General features: G+C 36.1%; 2 protein-coding genes across 2 annotated transcripts in view; both read left to right on the top strand.

Annotated features, from left to right (window-relative positions):
- Window positions 1-5,849, top strand: part of LOC134675137 (homeotic protein empty spiracles-like) — a 42,102-nt gene extending 36,253 nt beyond the window's left edge. The window contains exon 3 of the mRNA XM_063533298.1: window positions 184-5,849. Within this exon, the coding sequence (XP_063389368.1) occupies window positions 184-372 (189 nt within the window). The 3' untranslated portion in view covers window positions 373-5,849. The remainder of the gene's footprint in view (window positions 1-183) is intronic.
- A 7,693-nt stretch (window positions 5,850-13,542) lies between these two features.
- On the top strand, window positions 13,543-17,007 carry LOC134675340 (uncharacterized). The gene has a single exon (XM_063533547.1). The coding sequence runs from the start codon at window positions 13,654-13,656 to the stop codon at window positions 17,005-17,007; it is 3,354 nt and encodes a 1,117-aa protein (XP_063389617.1). The 5' UTR covers window positions 13,543-13,653.
- Window positions 17,008-23,657: the final 6,650 nt, after the last annotated feature.

Raw genomic sequence — 23,657 nt, forward strand, 5'->3', positions numbered from 1 at the left:
AGGATAATAATATTAACCAATTAATTTTAATATGAAATCACCGACAGTATTATGATTAACGGACGCATTAAAATATTATCCGTTATGCTAATTTTATGTGAGCGATTAACATAAAACAGTTTTAAACTATAATAAGAAGCCATTTAACATTGAACCATAGATAACTTTTTTTTCTTGTTACAGGTAAAGGTGTGGTTCCAAAATAGAAGAACGAAACATAAACGTATGCAGCAAGAGGAAGAGGCCAAAACGGGAACCAAATCTGGTTCCTCGAGCAAACCAGACGAACAGTTCAACAACTCGTATGAAGATGACGAGGAACTCATCGATATGGACATGGACGAACTAAGTGAGAGTGAAAACGAAACGTAGGAGTGACATAGACAATCGAGTGTAAATATCTATCGATAGATTCTATTTATTTATTATAGTTTTTGTAAATAGCTTAGCGGTAAGTAAGTATTTATTACGGTAATCGAATCCAATGAATGTTTAGAGTGTAGATTAATTTTTAAATTAACTACCTAATACAGCAAACATTGGTAAAAAAGTAGAGTAACGAGTTCTAAACGCGCCCCAAATGAAGTTCTAACAATCATCGTTGTCTCGACTCATAAATCATCATATAAAGCGTCCATTATAATTAAATGAAGGAAACCCAAATTTTAAAACGGTTTCAAAACGCCTTGTTAGCCACGAGTTATTACATAACATAATTGGTCCCATTATAATAGTTTTGGGACTAAATTAATTAAAAATGCCTCTTTGATGCGTGCTCCAGTGATGTGGGTATAATTAGGAGGTTAGATTTCGAGCGCTGATACGTATGTTTCTAAACGAAGGCTGTCAATGATAGAAAAGGATAGTCTCGCTTCACAAACGCCGGAGCGAGATAAATATAGTTTTGTGATGACGTTTGAGATTAGCGTTGGTCTGTGGGTCTATTATTAAGAGATGCGTTCAGAAACATATCTTGGGCTCGAATCGCGTTTCGTAATTGCTCGCGACGCGCCCAAATTGTTTTTAAACAGTTGACGATTGTTCTCCACGGCTATTTGTCTATGGTCTGATACGATCGGATTGGCTCGTTAGGCTTTCACGCGTCGCACACCTGCTTTAATTTTGAATTTGGAATCGACAACGTGTTAGGAATTTAAATTAATTTGTTCCAATTAAAGATTGAAGCCTCGTTTGAGATAAGTGGAGCGTTTTGGTTCTTGTAACTAAAACAAGATTCTTTCCAAATTAAGAGCCCATCAATGTGGACACTAGTGCCACTGCCAAATAATCGTGATTACCTATTAAAATTTAACTAAAGATGTTTAAAAAAGGGGACCGCTACGTACTGTGGCTTGTATTTAATTATCTTTTGAATACATCAAACTAGTTTTTATGTTGCTGGATTCGTCAATCTATGCGTCCAAAGTAAAAACTGCCATTTTTGTTTTGTGTTCATAGATCGACGAATCCAGTAACTTAAAAACTAGTTTGATGTATGATCAAAAGATACTTAAATACAAACTACAGTACGTAGCGGCCCCCTTTTTTAAATATCTTTCGTTAAATTTAAATAATCACGATTATTTAGCAGTGGCGCTAGTGAGCACGTTGATGGGCTCTTAATTCTGAAAGCAGACATTTAACTATAATTTGTGTAACTGAAAGTGATCGTATAAAATGACAAGTTTTATTATTGATTTTCTAGTTGTCAAGGGGTTTCAACATATTTTTTATCAATTATTCTTTTTTTTTAAACTTATCGAAGTAAAATTATGGTCCTGCCTGTCACGGAACTTACCATAGCAACTCTAGGCTCTTTAATTATGGGTGAATCTCAAAATGATTACAAAAATTTTACGTCTGTTTGACACTTTATTCTAACATTATTTAAACTATTTCTCTTAATATATATTTCGGTACGAAATAGGACTCATCATTTCCTTCATCTATCCCCCATTCTTTTTCATAATTTATAGACAATGACATCTAGACTTTTAACTGTTCACATTTTTTTGCAGACCATCCTTATTATAGGTAAGAAAGCCTTTATGAATTTGTGCAGTATTTCCCTCGCTAATCTGATATTCACTTTATGCCGCAATTAAAGGCGGAGTTAATGAGTCGTTTAATTGGCATTGTTCGCGACAATTAGCCCGGGATTAAGGGACAAGCGTGCTAGGTCACCACGTTGCTCTTATACCTACATAGGTATATTATACATATCACTTGTACACTGTACTTACTTAACCATGCAGCTAAGCAACCGAAAGCTACAAAGATTACGTATCGGTGTCCATAAAACATCATTCAACCAATAAGAGACACTTTTCATTTACATGTCAGGAGACCTCGTAGCATATACCCGTTTACGTGGTTATCACACTGAGGACAGTAATAAGGACCTAACCTCCAGCATCGAAAAATCGTTATCAGCCTGAATATCGTTCGAATTTATTCCACCTCACATATTTGTATTTAACGGTAGATAAGTAACCATATATAAAAAAGCGACATCTGTTTTTTTACATGCATTGTAATATAATATGCCTTAATGAAATTTAAAGATAAAGATGAAGAGTAGATATTTTGCTGCTTAAGTAAATGATAAAAGAAGTTAGCTCTGGCATTTAGAAAAAATACAAAAACTGAATTGATCAAATTTTTTTTATATAATTATCCAACTTGCTCCAAAAATTCACGAGAATCGGTTGAGAAATACCTGTAGAGGAGAACAACAGCCAGCCGAACAAATATAAGGAAGCCTTTTTGCCCAAGCTAAATGGAAACGCTTCGTTCCAAGTTTAGTAGCAGCCTCCCTGGTCACCACAGTAATGGATTACAAGGTTAATTTGTATTTCCCCTTTGTTCCGTCTTTACGAGCTCACTTACCACGCGAGCGGCTGTTTCATGCTCGAGCCTTAAAAAGGTTGCTGACCTGAGAGAAACATTACAACAATGTTTGACATTTCAAACAACAGAAGATGCAAGATTTTAAATAAGAAAGGGAAATACGGATCTAATAATTGTCATACTTAGCAGGAAATAAATACCATAGTTTAGTGCATAGTTTGAAAACTTGGAAAAAAATGTTCCTGCCTATATAGTGCACACTCCCTACAATCATAAATTACTGGCAATCAATACTCGAACAATTAAAAACCACGGAAAATCGTAAAACGCGGACATGGTCGCTAATCGGAATCACTTAATGAAGAAAATCGATAATTAAAATCGACTAACAGTTAATCGACTTGAAAATGGAATGCTGATTCCATTCAAAATGGCGGGATCGTTAATACGGGAATAGCTTTAGCTATGTCATATCTTGCTCTATAGATTGACAGCGAAATTGATCTTAAACTTGTTGTGTTAAGATTGAAATCTGAATGATAGGCTAAGATGAGATGAGAGGTATTTGAACTAATGCTTTGCTAATTGTTTCATAGGTTATGATTGATCGAATGTGTGCCGGATTGAGAAACGTAATAGGAAAGGATATATATAATTGTGAAGCTAATTGCATAATTGGTAAACGAAAACTCTTGGTAATTGTAATTGTTATTATTGGTATAATTAGTTAAATAATGGTACTTATCTAATTGTGTAATACGAATGAATGTAGGTATTACATACATTGCGAGACGCTATAAGTACCTAGTTATACTCTTATTTTGAAAAGAAAAAAACCAGGAGCTCTTTTTTTTTTTCATTGTTGTCTTTAAATAAATAAAATTCAATTCAATTCAATTAACCTATTTACCCACATCACTAGTTATTGTAATTATGTTATTTAATTTCTTATTTTACAAATGACCACTTATTGTTTGATTAGGATTACTATAGTTACTTTTGTACCGGTCACCATAATTGATGCTTAAATTATCACCCACGCCAAACAAAATAGTTTTTTCCAAATATTTTTCCCTTTTTGTTCTGTCAGATATTAAATATAGAGTTGATTCTACTTAATATAAATGGTTGTGTGTGTTTTAAAGTAAGTAGATTCATGCCTTGCCGTGGATCGTGGAATATAACATTCCTAAATAAATGCATTCATCGGATTCGATCACCTAAATTAAATGTCGATTGAAATTTTATCAAAACATGGCTTACAATTATTTGGAAAGATGATATCCGTTGGTAGTAATTAGTGATATCGTTCAATGGCTCAATAACTAAATATTTAACTAATAATAAGACAGTTCCTTTAGTATAATATATGTGAGAATGGCTAAACTTTGTTTACATCCAGTATTATTGTCTACTTATGAAAATAATATTTAAAATCAAATGCCCTTCCAAAATCTCAAAATATTGTATGAAATATTTTTCGTCAGATTTCGATAGAATTTGATGGATAGATAGAGTTCCCAATTATGTACAAAATAAGCGCAATTACACCGTAACTTTAAATAAATCTTCCACCAAGTTACGAAAAAGTTTTCGTAACTCTACGGAAAATTACTAAAGTACTTGAAATTTATTGGGACATTTTGTGATTTCGTATTTATCCCGGTCGTGATTAGGAGCTCTTCAAACCACCGATTCAGATTCTGGTACACTTTTTTATTATTATACGCTGGTAAATATGATGCCCTTGTATTGTATTCACAAACAAAGAATTCTAATTTAGACAGCCCTTTAGTTTTTATAATGGTTCTCGACTCAAAAATCTACTTGTTAACATTTGTCTACAGTCGCCATCAGATATATCGGAGCGGCCAAGGTGCTCACAAACATCTGAGCACGCCTCTATTGTCAAGGCGTTAGAGTGCATGTTCAGATATTGTGAACGCCTTGGCCGCTCCGATATATCTGATGGCGACTGTATCATAAAGTCCTGAACACAGAAAATATGAAATTTTCTTACAACTCTGCAATTCTAGGCTAATGTATCCATGTAGTTGGATAAAGTCCGTCGGAGAACTTTTATGGAAGTTGAAAAATTTGGTCTGTGGGCATTTTCGTTTTAACCAATGTTTAATTCATGACTGACTGTTTGTTAGGTGACATTTATGCGATTTGTCTAATAGATATTGTTTCTTTTTGCTTTTAAGGCCCAAAACTGGCCGGTAAAAACAAAGATAATGAAAATGCCCCTGTGACTTTGTAGTCAAAACTATGTTGTTGTATTTATTATTATTTATATACTCTCTATGTTTTAGATACTTTAAATACCTTTGTCACAAAACTTATTCTAAATGTTACTTTAAATCAGAATATATTATGCATTAAACATAAAATGCCGAAATGTATTAATAAACAATAATAATGTTATTTTGCTGAATCGTTAATATCAAAAATACTATATAACTTAGCTGTGATTATGTATGTATGAGAAACTGTGTTTGATATTGGGCTCATCCATGCTCATGGCGTGTACCGAACTAATGATATTATTATGATGTTTCGATTCGATGTCCCATTTTGTTGTTTTGTATCGAATTGGTGTAATGAAATTTTCTTCATTAATTTTGGGTCAGCTTTGTACCTAACAATAATCTATTTATTTCCTTGGTACTTAAACTTAATATAAACGAATATCTATAGATGAGTAGATGTAAATCTCCTAATACGGTTGTTCCTTCTGTCATCTTACGCCATAGACTCCAATTGTAAATAAAATTAGACATAAATTGTACATTTTATTTTAATTTAACTAGCGTTGTACATACTGAGTGGTAGAATAAATGTTTCTATATAGCGTAGGCTATGTTAAGTATATGTGTGTATATTCGGCTAACACTTTTCTCCGCGACTGTCCAGTGAAGGTTTCTTTTCGTGACTGTACGAGAGTGTACCTAATTTAAAAGACGAGTGATATAAAATATATGTTTTTACTCATTTAATTTGTTTTTCTTTTACCTATTTTATCATCATATAAAAAAACCTAGTTTAAATACAACGATATACTTTTAGACACCAGGTACGAAACAACAAATTCAAAGGAAAAAATAAGAACAGATATATTTTAATTTCTGATAAAATGTCATATACATTCCATCCTGTATTAATAAATCCAAATTAGAACACCATTTACAAAAAGAAATGGCCAACTCATGGCAGTGGTCAAATTTATAACAGCTCCTGCTTTGGCAAATTTTGACAGATGACATTAATCATTCGACAGACCTGTCAAACGGGCGACAAGAGACAAATGGAGGCCCATGGCAATGACATGGCAACATCAGTGACTAACCAGATACTAATAAGTATTTATAGTTGGTCAAACCAATTTGTCAGTCAGTAAGAACCAGGAAAATTATACTCATCCTTTTCTTTTGGGTGCTAGTACTAGTGTAAGACAAAGATAGTATGATTCTCTCCGTCTATGATTGAAATGAGACAGTCCTTTGACAAACTACATACCTATATACCTGTCTGTTATCGGCGCTTTATAGGCACTGACGGCTCAATTCGAACTTTAAGATACGTCAGTTTACAGATCTAGGAAAGATATGGATTAGATATGTTAGTGTCAAGTGTGACATTTCCTCAAACAAAAACGTCACTTTTGACACTGACACATCTAATCCATATCGTTTCTAAATCTATTAATTGACGTATCTTAAAGTTCGAATAGTGAGGAACTAGCTCTGTGATAACTCGACACAACATAATTGTGTTTGAGTTTGTTAGAACTGTCTCGATGTGTAGAGAGATAATTAATTAATTTATTGCCACAAAAAGGATTATGAAGTACATAATTTTAACACACTTAAGCTATACTTAGAGTCTGTTTGGAAAGAGAAGAGTCGTGAAATGTATGTGACCCAATACTTTTCCGCACAGACTCAAACATTCAAAGGAATGTAAACCCCACACGCCGCAGTGACGTCACCTTGCACATCGATTGCACGTGCCCGGGCTCGCAATCGACTCGATTTTATCGATATCGATATTCGGGGGTTTAATGTTTGCACGGCGGGCGACTGCTAATGTTTGGGTAAAGTGCCGGATCCGCCTGTCCTTGGGTAAAGTCACTGACGGAGGAAAAATACGCATTTTGATTTTACAAGTTAAGGTAAGTACCTACAAAAAACATTGGGCACGTCGGGGGAAATATTTATAATACAGGGTGTTTGGTACATCGTTTGCCAAATTAAAACGGCAGATAGGTTCAGTCATTTGCTATCTTCTCAGGCCTAGAAATGTTTAATTCGGCGTAATTTTTTTTTTCACTTCTATGCCCGTTTTTCGTAAATTTCAAATTTTTACTTGCATAGCAAAAAAACCATGGCCAATTTTGTTTTTCTAGGCTTGAGAAGATAGCAACTGCCTCAAACTATCTGCCGTTTTAATTTGGCAAACGATAATTACCAAACAGCCTGTATATACAAGCTCTATCGGTTGAATATTTATACAGGGTGTCCCACGGCTATGCCACATGGAGGGAAAGTACCCCAAATATTGTAGATGGGACATTTTACTGAAAGAAGACATTATTTTAATTTAAAAAACAATTTAAACTGCATTCATAGATATTGAAATAATTACATGGTTGAATCGGGAATCGAACCCGCTACACGAGAAATAAATCACCCTGTAGCTTTATCATACCGATCGAAAGGCTTCATCATAAGGATTATTTTTTGCTAAATAACATAGTGTCAGAAATAAAAGGAAGCCCACGAATTTTAACATTTTTAATTCAAAATTAATCAATTTAATAAAAATGTAGTCTCATTCTGTTGATACAAAGCCGCACTCTTTTGATTATTTCGCTGAATTTCACATCAAATGTTAAAATTCATGGTCTTCCTTTTATTTCCGACACTATGTTATTTAGCAAAAAATAATCCTTATGATCAAGCCTTTCGATCGGTATGATAAAGCTACAGGGTGATTTTTTTTTCTCGTGCGGCGGGTTCGATTCCCGGTTCAACCATGTAATTATTAAAAAATCTATGAATGCAGTTTAAATTGTTTTTTAAATTAAAATAATGTCTTCTTTCAGTAAAATGTTCCATCTACAATATTTAGGGTACTTTCCCTCCATGTGGCATAGCCGTGGGACGCCCTGTATATTTATAATTATACGATGCTGATAGTAAAATTTCGATTTTCGACTGTTGCGGTATTAGAGCGTTTTCACACTTTGTCCGATCCGATGTCCGATGTCGGGGTGATCTCTGGACCAAAAGAGCTGCTAGAACATGACCCACCGCATCAAGTTTTAAGGATGACTCACGTTAGAATGGCCCGGGTCCGGGCCAAGGCATGCGGCACTTATGTTTTGTTCCTATCAATTTATCTCCTTCAAACTAAAAATATTGAAAACGACCTGACATACTACTCCGAATTAAAAAAATGGCTAACTAGAAATGCATTTTATGACATGTCAGAATATAATAATTATGATTTAATCGTTACTTTATTTAATATTTTATTTATTTGAATTGTATTGATTATTTTTATATTGTTTTATTTTATTTTAATGAATTGTAATTTAATTGAAATGGACCTAATTAATGAATAACCCTTTTGACATGTAAAGTTTGTAATTTTATGAATAAATGAATATGAATATGAATATCTCCATACCAAATTTCATTTCATTTATTTATGTAATCTTTATTGCACATAAGAAAACACACTGTACAAAAGGCAAACTTAATGCCATAAGCCATTCTCTACCAGTCAACCTTTAGGCAAAGCAGATAAGTTGTAGGTGGTGCAAAAATATGTGGTAACTATGATGATATAATTAAGTACCTGGACGAACACAATATCATAAGAAATAGACAGACATACACATATGTACATATACATATTGTTCGGTGCAATGCACCTTAACACGTTTTAAGCCTCGTGCGGCGCGTGCGTCTAGTCAGCAAAAGATGCATTACCTCAATAATTTACAGTAAAATTACTTTTAGTGTACTTTTCGGGACCATCGCGACCGGGTGCATTCGAAACATTAACATTCACTATTTTTACTAACATTATAACATTCTAGACTTAACATTATTTAACATTTTAAACTCTAACATTGAACATTGTAATACAATAAACCCCTTTTGCTACTACTCTCCGGACGTTTTAACATCACCGCCAACCCGCAACCCGCACATTGGTCCTTCGAAACGTGGACTTCGCGCGCTATAAAATTAATTTTGAGTAGTGAGTGAAGTGATTGAGCTGGTGAACATTTTGTGGGTGAGCGGTAACAGAAGCAAAGGCGTAGCTAGCAACAACAGCAGCGAGGCGAGGCAGGAGTGTTCAGTAACAACATACATAGAAGATTCTCAAGTAAGATCTTTCCTATTTTACTAACAAAACATCAAGATGGCGAGCGTGATCCGTCAAGAGGAAATTCAGCGCACCATTGAGTCTATGCTTACTAACTTTAAGAAAGACAGTGCAGAGAGAAAGACGAAGCCTGAATATTTTAAGAAACGGTTAGACCAGTTGAGTAGCTTGTGGCGAGAATTTGAATTTAATCATGAACAGATAGGAATGATCGAGAGTCAGTCTCATCCCTACTATGCGAACCGTACTTATGAAAGCGCGAAACAGACTTATTCAGTGCTTAATTCTGTTTTAAGCGCGGGTTATCAGGCTCTAGCGCCGGAACATTCGCCTCAGGTAGTGCGACAGTTAACAGCGGGAGCACCGTCTTGGACCGTGGAAGATAACGACGAGAAAAGGGATCAAGCTCAGGGAGGTGCCATCCCTAAAGAGCGTGAAACATTACGAGAACCTAGGCAAGATGCTCATTTAAGCAACCATCAATTTAAAACAAATGCGGGAACATCTAGTAAACATGACGAAATGTATCGGAAACAGTTAGCTAACATGAAGGCTTTCGTAAGAACAGTAAAAAGTATAGAGATCGACACACTAACAGATAAGTGGGAGCTAGAAGACGCGCTCAAGTCCTTACAAGCTCGTTGGACAGCGATAGATACACTTCATTGGGAGTTAGAGAGTGAGGGCACGGAAACAGACGTCGAATACGAGACTTCATTTAACGCTCATGAGGAAACATTTAACAGTTTGAAAAAAGAAATAAATAAGAAGATTTGGTCAGTGGCGCATCGCGAAAAATCAACACCTAAGTTAGATATACCAACTTTTCATGGGAACTACAACACTTGGGTTTCATTCAAAGACTTATTTTGTGAAGCCATTCATAACAACACTGCTTTATCAAATGCACAGAAAATGCAGTTTTTAAAGTCCAGAGTGAAAGGAGAAGCGGAGAGACTCATTCAACATTTACAAATAAGCTCTGACAATTACATCGTTTGCTGGGATATTTTAAACAACCGTTATAACAATACTAAGCTAATATTCACTTCCCACATGAATATATTACTAGGCCTACCTACGATGCAACAACAATCTGTGACGCAAATAAAGAAAATGCACGACACGACAAATGAGTGTTTACACGCGATAAAAAATCTAGGGGTCGATATAAGCTCATGGGATCCCATAATAGTACATATCTTATCGCAGAAACTCGATGCCGAAACTCATATGGACTACGTGGAATCGTTAACCAACTCCCGAGCGCTACCGGTCCTGCAGGAATTCATGGAATTCATGGAAGGCAAGTTTACGAGCCTTGAAACATCTCGCCGAAAACAAGACTCTGTCAATCCTAAAACATATGGGAAATCATCTACAAATAGTATCTACGATACGAACCAACGAAGAACATTTCAAACACAACATAATAACCGACAGTATCCTAACTCCACTTATACAAACAACGGGGTCAATAAAAATTACGGAACTTCAACAATAGGTAAAACATTGCACGTGTCAAGCATCCAATGTCCCATGTGTAACAATCAACATGGAATCTACAATTGTCGTCAATTTTTACAATTACCGATAGAAAAACGATATCAGACAGTTAAAAAACTGGCACTATGTATTAACTGTCTTTTTACACACCACGGCAATAAATGCAACTCAACAAAAACGTGCCACAAATGCACTGGCCGACATAATACGCTGATACATGAGGCGTGTGTCAAAACATTATCGTCAGCACCAGGGCCGTCGACCTCTGCTCCATCAGCAAATGGAATCATTACGGAAAATAACAAGTCAACAAACATTTCGCAATTACCTACATACGAGGATTCGGAGGTTTTGTTAGCAACAGCCCTGATTAAGGTTAAGGCTGGTGATGGAACTTATACAACACTTAGAGCATTCATTGACCAAGGGAGTCAAATGTCGATTATGACTCAACAGGCCGTACAACTATTAGATTTAAAGAGCGAGAAGTTTAATGGGATTTTTAACGGTGTTGGAAAGAGACAAAACAGCTTCAATGGGAAAAGGATTATAGAAGGCGCTTCGCTTTACAACGATTTTGCTTTCTATGTTGAAGTTTTCATTGTGAAAGACCTGATGGACGACTTACCTAACAGAACATTCCCCAAGCCATCGTGGTCTGTTATACAGAACCTAAATCTTGCCGATCCCCAATTCTACGTAAAGCGACCCATAGACTTATTGCTTGGAGCCGAAGTCTACCAGCAGATTATTATGGACGGAATGATTAAAGGAGAGGACTATACCCAGCCTCTGCTACAGCAAACTCAGCTAGGGTGGATGATAAGTGGGAATGCTCGTACCTTCAACTGTAACGTAGTAATTAACAATTTAGAAGACATCAAACAATTTTGGGAGGTAGAGGAAATTACAGAAGAAGGAGACTTATCTCAAGAGGATCAGGAATGCATCAAACATTATCAAGAAAACACGAAGAGGAGACCCGACGGAAGGTATGAAGTACGCATTCCAATGAAACCTCAATTTCAAGAAGAACTTGGAGAGTCAAGATCCAGAGCAATCGCCCAGTTCAAAAACATGGAAAGGAAGTTACAAAAACAAGAAAAGTTAACAGAAGCTTATAAACAATTTATGGATGAATATAGTGACCTAGGGCACATGAAACCAGCAAACACAAGTTCGGAATTAGAGTCATACTTGCCACATCATATTGTGGAACGTGCTGAGTCAGCAACTACAAAACACAGGGTCGTGTTCAATGCATCAGTCAAAACATCTACAGGGCGATCTTTAAATGACTTGATGTATACAGGCCCCAATTTACAGCAAGACTTGCAAGTACTTTTGTTAAAGTGGAGACAATACAGATACGCATTTACGGCGGATATTGAGAAAATGTACCGTCAGATACTCGTGAATGAGATTGACCAACATTTACAGAAAATAATTTGGCGAGATAGTCCTGAAAAACCATTACAAACATTTCAACTAACAACACTAACATACGGAACAAAATCAGCACCATTTATAGCGATGATGACGTTAAAAAGACTAGCAGCCGACGAACGAGAACATTTTCCGGAAGCAGCGAAAGTAGTCGAGGAAGCATTTTACATGGATGACCTGTTACATGGCGCACATTCATTAGAACAAGGGAAAAAGTTAGTCTCTGATTTAAACAATCTTTTAAAAACCGGAGGTTTCAATTTACGGAAGTGGTCGTCAAACAACAAGGAAATCTTAGAGTACATAAACAGAGAACAGGGTAGAGAAGAAATGGTATTCAACTTCAAGGCAGACAACATTACAAAAACATTGGGTTTATGCTGGAGCCCGACCGAAGATAACTTCACATTCAAATGTAAAATGCCCGAACTTAAAGAGAAACTAACAAAAAGAACACTTTTATCCGAAATTTCCAAACTGTACGATCCACTCGGTTGGATCGCCCCATTCATAGTAAAACTCAAAATATTATTTCAAAAGGCATGGAAAGAACAGACTCAATGGGATGACTTGGTTTCTGACGAACTCCTCTCAGAATGGTCAAGGACGATAAGGGATATCGAACAACTCAACGAATGCAAAATAACACGGTGGTTAGGGTGTAAAGAGAACGACGTCATTGAACTCCATGGATTCTGTGACTCATCCATAGAAGCATACGCTTGCGTAGTATATGCGAGAATACCGCAACAATCCAGAGTAATACTGGTGGCAGCAAAAACAAAACTTGTGCCCCATAAGAAAACATTAACATTAGCCCGGCTCGAGCTTAGTGGTGCACATTTGCTAACAAGACTGATGAAAAAGATTAAACATTCCTTGAACAAACATGAAATGATAACATTTGGCTGGACTGACTCAAAAATAGTCCTTGGGTGGTTACAAGGCGACTCGAACCGCTGGAAGCCATTTGTGGCTAACAGAGTAACACAAATAAAAGAAGTAATGCCTGCAGACCAGTGGAGGTATGTTAAGTCATCAGATAATCCAGCAGATGCAGCTAGCAGGGGTCTCACAGCATCGCAATTAAAAAACCATACTTTGTGGTGGCAAGCTCCATCCTGGCTCTTAACATTTCAACCTACTTTCGATAACTTAGAACATCCACAGTACACAACTAACGAAGAAGAGAAAAAAACCCGCTCAAACAACATAACCCAAACAAACATTAACAACAGTACCCTCCTCTGTCTGACGCAATCGGATAACCAAGACAACATTATAAACAACTTATTACATAAATATAGCTCAATTGCAAAAGTAATAAGAATCGTCGCATGGATTTTCAGGGTATTGACACCGACTCGTGCCACTTTACCTACATATCTCACGTTACCGGAGTTGCAGAAAGCTAAATTGACAATAATAAAACATGTGCAAACAGAAGAAATGGGAACGGACATAGAGTACTTACGTAAACATGACAGAGTGGAAACAAAAAGTAATCTTTTGAAACTAAACCCTTATATTGATGAAAACAACATTCTACGGGCAAAAGGAAGACTTAACGAAGCTAACATTCCCTACGAGATGAAATTTCCGAAAATCATCCCAAAACATGCACGATTGACAACATTGCTAATAGAACAAGCACATCTCCTAACATTCCATGGTGGTGCCCGACTCACCATGGCTAAGCTTAAAGAACAATATTGGGTGATGGGAGGAATGAACACGGTGAAGAAACAACTTGGAAAATGTGTCAGGTGCAAGAAAATTGAAGGAAAGAAACAGCAACAAATAATGAGTGCGTTACCTGCCGCTAGAGTGAATGAAGCCAAGCCATTTTATCACACAGGTGTAGACTACACAGGATATGTGGATATCAAGGCGAGCAAAGGTCGTGGCATAAAAACATTAAAGGGATACATTGCGATTTTCGTGTGTATGGTTACCAAGGCTGTTCATCTGGAACTGGTGACTGAGTTAACGAGCTCAGCATTCTTAGCTGCTTTACGAAGAATGGCGGCCAGAAAAGGAACTCCTCGTCACATGTATTCTGACAACGGAACCAATTTTGTGGGCTCGAACAACATTCTACAAGAACAATGGCAAGACTTACGGAACATTTTTAACAACAGCTTTCTTTCGGAAATTACGGAAATGGAGATTGAATGGCATTTCAATGCCCCGTCGTGGCCCAGCGCAGGTGGCCTCTGGGAGAGGGCAGTGCGAAGTCTTAAACACCACTTAAAGAGAGTAATAGGAGAACAGAAACTTACGTACGAAGAATATTCTACGATTTTAGCGCAACTGGAGGCCTGTTTGAATTCAAGGCCGTTATGCCCACTAACTGAAGATATCGAGGACCTTGACTTTCTCACTCCAGCACACTTTTTAACAGGCCGAGCAGGGCTCACGGTAATAGAAACAGAAGAGGACGCTAGAACGAGATGGCACCTAACACAAAAAATTGTTAAAGACATTTGGAAAAAATGGAAATTCGAATATTTAAGTCAACTGTCCGCCAGACCGAAGTGGAACACACCTCAGAAGAATCTTGAAATAGATGACATGGTAGTAATACACGACGACAACCTACCCGCGGGAAAGTGGGCCCTCGGAAGAGTTGTAAACACTCACGCCGGACCAGACGGGTATGTTAGAGTTGTTACTCTGAAAACAAAGAATGGACTCCTAAAGCGCCCAGTAATAAAACTATCTCTCTTACCAATACCAAAGGACACCGAACAGCAAGATAAACAAGAATCCCAGCCTAAACAACAAACGAACAAACAGAAACCTAACAAAAAGCTCGGATGTGCAACTACAATATTTATGACATTAATGTACCTCATGTCATTATTAACATTGGGAAGCTGCGTTCAAGTAACTCACGTAAATAAAACTCAAGGTCTATACTTCGATAACATTGGAAACATGCTACTCGTGAAAGATGAATGGAAGCTAGTAGCGTACCAGGACCTCAATCCATATTGGGAAGGAATCACGGCCTATAAAAAGTATAACACTCAACTAGAAAACATTTGTAAACAAGTTAAAACATTAACACACTGTGATATCGTTATATTGCAACTACGTCACTCTTATGACGAATTACAGCACTACAACCGCATTTTATCGAGTCAACAGTTGAAACCAGAGACCCGGAGACGGCGTGGCCTAGTTAACGGAGTTGGAAATCTCGCAAATACCCTGTTTGGAGTTCTGGATGATAGATTTGCAGAGCAATATCAAAAAGACATTGGACTAATTAAAAACAACGAAAAGCACCTCGTCAACCTTTGGAAAAACCAGACATCAGTAATGGAGGCCGAATACAACATGTTATTAAGAAACAAAGATACCATACAAAAACAACATAAATTGATACACGCTCATTTAATTAGCTTAGATCAAGGGACTTCCGCATTGCAAAAAGAAGTAAGCGCCGCAGAGTGCATGGCGCAATTCAACATGATAGCGATGGCCGCTAATAACCTACTAAATCACTTAACAGTTATTCAGAATGATTTACTAGACACTCTTACAAACATATATAACGGAAAAATGAACATTCACATCATCGACCCTAAACAATTTCAACGAGAACTGAACATAATATCCGGACAACTAGTAAGCGACTTATCGTTACCTATTGATAACATTCAAACCAATTTGCAAGACATCTATCACCTATTAAACATTAAAGCCAAGATGACTGACCAATACATGATTATAGAGATCCGTATTCCACTTGTGAGCCGAGTTAGTTATGACTTATACAACATTATACCCATACAACACAGTACAGGAAGAAACATGATATCGATTATCCCTATAGAAAAATACATAGCTATCAATTTACGAAAGGATGCCTATTTGCCTATAACGGAGAAGGAAATAGAGCAATGCATTACTCGAGACGTGACAACAACTATGTGCTACCTAAAAACCCCAGTTTTCAAAATGAATTCCGACAAAGACCTCTGCATTAAAAATGAAAATTATCAATGCAAAATAAACACAGCTGCTTGTCAAAACAAATGGATAAGTCTATCGAAAGTGAATCAGTACCTATACTTCTGTTGTGACGCGTGTCATTTGCGCACGCTATGCAAGAGTCAAGTTACGTCTCAGACGGTATCCCAGACGAACATTATTAACGTAGACGAGGATTGCGTTGTGAAAACTGATAACTTTACTATTCACACGCATCAAAATATGCAAAGCCAAGTTAATGTGAAACTAAACATACTAACACCGGAAATAGACCCTATAAACCACATTATAAATATAACATTATCTGACTACGAAAATAGCACTAGCGATAGCTCATACAATGAGGAAGAATTAAAGGACTTAGGAAACAAAATAAACACTATGAAACAGAATCAACCCCTTCTGGACAACTACTCCTCGAATGACATACATCACTATACCGCTATATACTGCCTATGGGGTGTAGTGATCATCGGGATAATTATTTATGCGAGTCGAAAGATGCGCGGCCACTGGAAGGTCAAAGTAGCACCACCATCGATAATTACGGAACCACAAGGAGCAGCTGATCCAGTACGTGTCGCCGGGCAGGGCCAGGCGCAGGAGCCGTCCCCCGCTCCGCGCACGCGCAGCCCTCGCGGACGCCGCGGGCTGACGCGTCATTGCAGCGTCAGTGATAGTGATAAGTGCAGTGCAAATGTGAAAAAAGTGGAAAAGTGCGATAAACTAGAAAACATTGAATTAAAACAAGTGGACAGAAGTTGCTCGCCAGTGTTCCGACAAACATCGTTTAGAAATTAACTACATAGATTTAGAAACATTGTTGATCATCCTTGTACCACTTAAATATCTTAGCAACTCATCCCATCTCATCGTTTGCCCCCGTCAAGATGTTCGGTGCAATGCACCTTAACACGTTTTAAGCCTCGTGCGGCGCGTGCGTCTAGTCAGCAAAAGATGCATTACCTCAATAATTTACAGTAAAATTACTTTTAGTGTACTTTTCGGGACCATCGCGACCGGGTGCATTCGAAACATTAACATTCACTATTTTTACTAACATTATAACATTCTAGACTTAACATTATTTAACATTTTAAACTCTAACATTGAACATTGTAATACAATAAACCCCTTTTGCTACTACTCTCCGGACGTTTTAACATCACCGCCAACCCGCAACCCGCACACATATAATATAAAAAATTACACATAAATATATTATAATTATATACGGCCCCGACACTATCATTAGCAATGACATGAAATTTCATGACGCTCCAGCGTTTGGTCCATTCAGGTCATGACATTCCTACGAGTAAATCTCCCCACACACTTATCAGTATTTCTATCAGTATTTTCATCATTACCTTTCACGGGGAATTTTAAATTATTATTTTCCTAACCTTAGTTATGTTGTAGTGTACGTTTTGAAGAACACAAAACCAAGACATTATTCAATCATCGATTCAAATATTTCTAACCTGTCGTAATTATACTATGTACTGTGGCAACTCTATGCCCGATGAGCCAGAAAAATGCAGAAAAAGAAATAGTTAATTAAAAAGAATATTTATTTGTTTCAACCTTTTCTTGCGTGCGTGCGCCATGACTGTGTGAAAGATTGGTAGTTAAAAAATGTATCCAAATATTTTTTTTAGTCTTACCACGAACCGGGAATCAAACTATTCTTAAAGTACAATCAGCATCATATAGTAGGTAGCATCCAAAGTACCTATTCAAATAGTTCGGTACGCCATACATACCTATTGTATGGTGTACCGAACTATTTGAATACTTTGGATGCCACCTACTATACGACGCTGACTGTACCTACTGGATTCTTCTGTTATGTAAGAATGTATACGTATTTGGTTAAGAAAAAAGGTACCTGATTATGTACGGATTGCAATCCGGTCCGGCGGATCCGGTAATCCGGCCGGATCCGGCACATTTTTCAAGATACCGGATCCGGTAAAGTGAATCAAAGCGCTATAATATAAAATAACAAATAAGCTTAAAACACTGCTAAAATTTAAAAGTTCTCGCCAATATTCGAATTTTCTCGCTCGCAAACAGCAACACAACAACTTGTTTGTTAGTTGACGCCAGTCTTCTAGCCGACGAAATATGTGTAGTCGTAGCGTTGAGATTTCCGTGCACCGTAAGTACTGGATTGGTTTATATTCAATTTATTGTGTTGTTTCATTGTAATTTAATATCTGGGACAGCATATCTGGGGGTCTACCGCGAAACACGAAATTTCGTTATCTAACCTCTCTATCACTTTTCATCATCATCATCATCCTCACTTTTGCATATTCGAACGATAAAGAGTCAGATAACTAAATTTAGATTTTCGCGTTTCCCGGTAAAAATATAATTAAATTGTTGTAAATAACATAAAATAAAAGGTTTTTAATTTTTATTTCATGTATGGAAACTTTTAGAAAGGGACAGAGATTTTCTTTGTGCATCGTATTCTGCATGTATCCTTTTTTCTTAAGAGTCAAGTGAAAATAAACTTTAGAGCAATGATACTAGATTAGGTATACTTCACTTATTGATTTAAATGCCAGTAATGACTCTTGTTAGTATAAAACCTTCTTCTAAAGTACTTTAAATGACGGAATGAGGGATTAGAGTGATGCGCTCCACTCACTATCAGTATAATGTCATTATTTTGACATTTCTTCAAAAATATTAAAAAAATTTAATAACTTCATTATCGTCCATCATTCTTTCTGTCATTTCTGATTCCATCATTCTAACCAATTCACTGTCAGTATAATGTCATTTCTAGTATCATTACTTTGACATAACTCCAATTCTGACGGAAATTATTAAAATAAACTTCATTACTTGCCGTCATTCCTTCATGACACTCCCTACACTATCACTAAAAACGTCATTCCGTCAAAGTAATGTCAGTATCCATGATAGTGTCGGGGCCGTAATAAATTTTATAATATCTGTAGGAAGAGGGGTTACTTAAATAAATATCTATACCTATGTTGATTTGATTTGATTGATTTTATGTCTTAGATTTTATCATAAATATGTAAATATGATAAAAGTCTTAGAAAATTAACTTTTTTAATTTCTACAGAAAAGTTTCCGGGTTTCCCAAACGGTTTTTTATAATGCCGCTTTGTTTTACTGACAACATTCGCTTGCCAGACTATAGATAATCGCAGAAATCGAATATTAGTACTATGATATTGTAAATAAATTCCCACACAATGTTTCAATCGATATTTAGCGAGAGTTTAAAACAAAGTTACAGTTACTTTATGTCATAGACTTCCTCTAATAGACTGCGCAATAACCCCCTTATTTATTTTCAAATTTGAATTGATTTCATCTACCTATATTATAAAACTATAAGGGCGATTCTCAGAGATGACATTCGGTGCCTGACTTCGGTGCCAAAATTTTTTTTTAACTTATATAATATGCGAGTTTATTTCCTAAAATCTACCCTTAATATAAAAAATATTGGTAGTGGAGGCCTCCATTAGAACCTTATAGTTTTCAAGATATTTGAGATTTAAAAAAACACCGAAATCATGTGCAGGCACTGAAATCAATTTGCGTCACCGAATTCAATAATGCTTACACCAAAATCACATTTAGGTTTTATATCTCAATTATATAATTATCTTAATCATATTTTTAGAAAGCTTACATAAATTTAATAGATATAGACTCAAGATTTTAAAATAACCAAATTACGGCTTGTAAATCAACAGCTCTAGAAGATATCCCACACTATATGACTGGCTTCATATAATAGGGTGATGTGTGGGCCTGAAACGAGTTTCAGACATGTCGACATTGTCGACCACAAATTCGCACATTATAATCATTTATTCATTGCATTATTATATCCATGAAGGAGAAGTGTTTCACGCAATCCGACCGCACACGCATCTAAAAAAAACTTATGTTACCTGCACCCGATAAACAATACACTCTTGAGTGGTGTTCAATGCTCATTAAATATTTAATGTACTTATAAAGCAATGTGATGCAATACGGAAAACAAGTATTTTTTTAATAAAAGAGTTTAAAAGCGTGAACTCCGTCAATTTAAAACTATAATATTTGAAGTAGTCGAGTAATGCTTGAAGATCCAATTACCAATTAATTATGATCTCCAGCACCCTCAAACACTTGAGCTAAATTGTAACAAAGTTGTTGACAAAGACATAAGACATTGAGGATTGTTAAAACATTTGCTGTGTTCAATTTGTGTCTATGGCTATGCTTTAGGGGCATTTCTCAGGAGGGCCGTTTTTACGTGTCCGGGGCAGTAATTGATTAAATTTACTGTTCAATAAATCTGAATTAATTTAGGCATGATCTTCAGCTTATATTCTGTCTGGGACACTATTAAATTTTTTATTTATTATTTAAATAATACCAGAAAAAGAAATTCAAATGCCAAAAATGATGTTCGGTGGGCGTGTCCCGCACCCAGATTTTATGAAACAAAAAATTATTACTCAAGATGGGGCATTAGATCGGAGTTATTATGGGTATTCACGCATAGGGTATTAGTTAGCTTATCATATTCTTTATATCACAATAATGTGTTTGCTCAACACATTGAATAAAACCAAATTTACGATGTGTCCCGGGCTAGTGACTGATATCGGTGTAATTTGCAAAACATGTCAGTACTCCTTCAAAGTTGTAGACCAGGAACTCAGCGTCTCAAACATAGTATGCTTAAGTTGTGCCTTAACCGTTGAATAAAGTAGAGGTACAGTCAACAACAACATTTGCTGTGTTCAATTTGTGTATATGGCTATGCTTTAGAAATATCGATCAGTAGGTACGCTCAGTGCCTTTGAAGCGATCTCGACATTAGAATGGTATTTTATTTTTAATCCCTTGTTCTGTACATCCTGTCCCTTGGGTTCACCTTGCATAGTACTTACATACACAAGTTATTTTAAAAGAAGTGGGATCTAATTGACTACATTTATTTAACATGGCTGACATGTTTAAAGGTATCGAGGTGTAGGGCCTCCGGTGATACAGAGGACAACGAACATAATTTACTTAATTGGTTGGAAAAGAATATCAAGACAGAGAAAGAAACATTGGGTCTATACGTCTGGTTTAAAAAACTACTCATAGTGAACTAGTGATTTTGTGTACCTACTATGACATAATTTACTTACAAACATAATATTACGTTTGTACAACGTATCTTTCATTTTTTAGACACAATAAATTAGTACAACAAACTAGTTTACAAAGCAGGATTTGAATTCAGTGATCACTTTTTTGATATCGGTGGTCAAAAAATCCACCGAAACCAGGGAAATCAACACCAGCGATATCAAAATTAATCGCTTTTTAGCAATTACAGAAATAGCATGAACGATACAGAGGAGATGTAATAATGGTGGATTTACGTACTTTCAATGATTTCTTAATCACTTACATAACGATAATTGCACTAAAACTTTCGAAGTAAATTGCACCACCGATCTCAAAAAAACATAGTACCAAACCCAGCGAAGGACGGAGAAACGTTTAAAAAATCACTTTATTGTACTGTGACTGTACCTCTACTTTATTCAACGGTTAAGGCACAACTAAAGCATACTATGTTTGAGACGCTGAGTTCCTGGTCTACAACTTTGAAGGAGTACTGACATGTTTTGCAAATTACACCGATATCAGTCACTAGCCCGGGACACATCGTAAATTTGGTTTTATTCAATGTGTTGAGCAAACACATTATTGTGATATAAAGAATATGATAAGCTAACTAATACCCTATGCGTGAATACCCATAATAACTCCGATCTAATGCCCCATCTTTAGTAATAATTTTTTGTTTCATAAAATCTGGGTGCGGGACACGCCCACCGAACATCATTTTTGGCATTTGAATTTCTTTTTCTGGTATTATTTAAATAATAAATAAAAAATTTAATAGTGTCCCAGACAGAATATAAGCTGAAGATCATGCCTAAATTAATTCAGATTTATTGAACAGTAAATTTAATCAATTACTGCCCCGGACACGTAAAAACGGCCCTCCTGAGAAATGCCCATAAATAAGTTTAAAGTTAAGGTTTATTAGACTATACTTCATATAATATCAAAATATTTGCAAATTTCTGTTACACATTGAACGCCGCGCTCGTAATTTGCAATTTGGAATACTAAAATCAATCATAGGTGCCCGGCGCCGGCGCGGCATCAGCGTAAGTAGCCTAAGCAAATTAGAAAAATCTGCGGAAATAATTCGTGTGGTTTTGAAAAATGGTACAGGTGTACCTTGTGGTGTCCAGATAAACATACTAAAAGTCCTCGAGGGTAGGGGGTGTGCTGGGGGTGTAGAGGGGGGTTGAAAGGTACCTTTTTTCATATTTTTGCTCATATCTAGAAAATATGTACGAATAACATTATAATTACTTTCAGACAAAAGTTTTAACATAAAATTTACTACAAATTTGGTTATGTTTATTTTACTCTGTGATCAATAGTTTAGGAGCTACAGGCTGTTAAAGTTAAATAAGTGATAAAAAATAGACGGTTTAAGAAAACGTCGTTTTTTTGTAATTGTTCATCATAACATCAAACATGATGATGATGATGAAAGACTTAACAAACTTATTATCAGAGCTCGGCACGGGTGAGCCATTTTGACGTCACTTATGTCAAGTGTAGATATTAATATAGATACACCTTAGAATGAAATATTTAAATAAAACTTTATTAATTATAATTAAACTAAAATGTCAATGCCTTATGTACAAATAAACTTTAATAGTAGCATATGGATGGATATACATATATTATTATTTGAAGAGGTTTACTAAAAAAACTTGCTATAAAATTATTTTGTTTTAATGGCGACGTAAAGATCGTAGCGGAAAGGCAGCCTAAATAAAATAATTTCTTTACTTATTAAATTACACTACATATACCATCGAATGACAAGGCATGTCCATGTTGTGCAAACTCTGAAAACAGCTCACCCCCGCCGAGCTCTGCTTATTATCATATTATCAACGGCTCGGCTTATTAGATTTGATGGATAATATTTAATATGAATATGACTAGCGTTGACAATATTGTCTTAAAGATATAATTATCCGTTATTTACTTGAGGCGCTTAGAGGAAAATGGGGTTGAGCCAAATCTCAACCAATCTCAAAAGAGTGAGGACGAGATATCGAAAATCTCACGTACCTAATTAGTTTTCCTCGAGTAATGGTAAAATTCTGTCTTGATTATATCTGTATCGTCATAGGTCTCACGTCGAATGATGATCCCAATGAAAGTTCCTGTTTTGTTGGGTTTAATTCAAGAAATATATTTAAGTCTATTTTTGACCGAGTGAAGCAAAGGTCTCCGTTTTAGCTTGGACAAAAATGCTTTCTTATGTTCTCTTCTACGGGTCGCTTTTCTCACCCGATTTT

Source organism: Cydia fagiglandana, chromosome 21, assembly GCF_963556715.1.
Source record: "Cydia fagiglandana chromosome 21, ilCydFagi1.1, whole genome shotgun sequence".
NCBI lineage: Eukaryota > Metazoa > Arthropoda > Insecta > Lepidoptera > Tortricidae > Cydia > Cydia fagiglandana.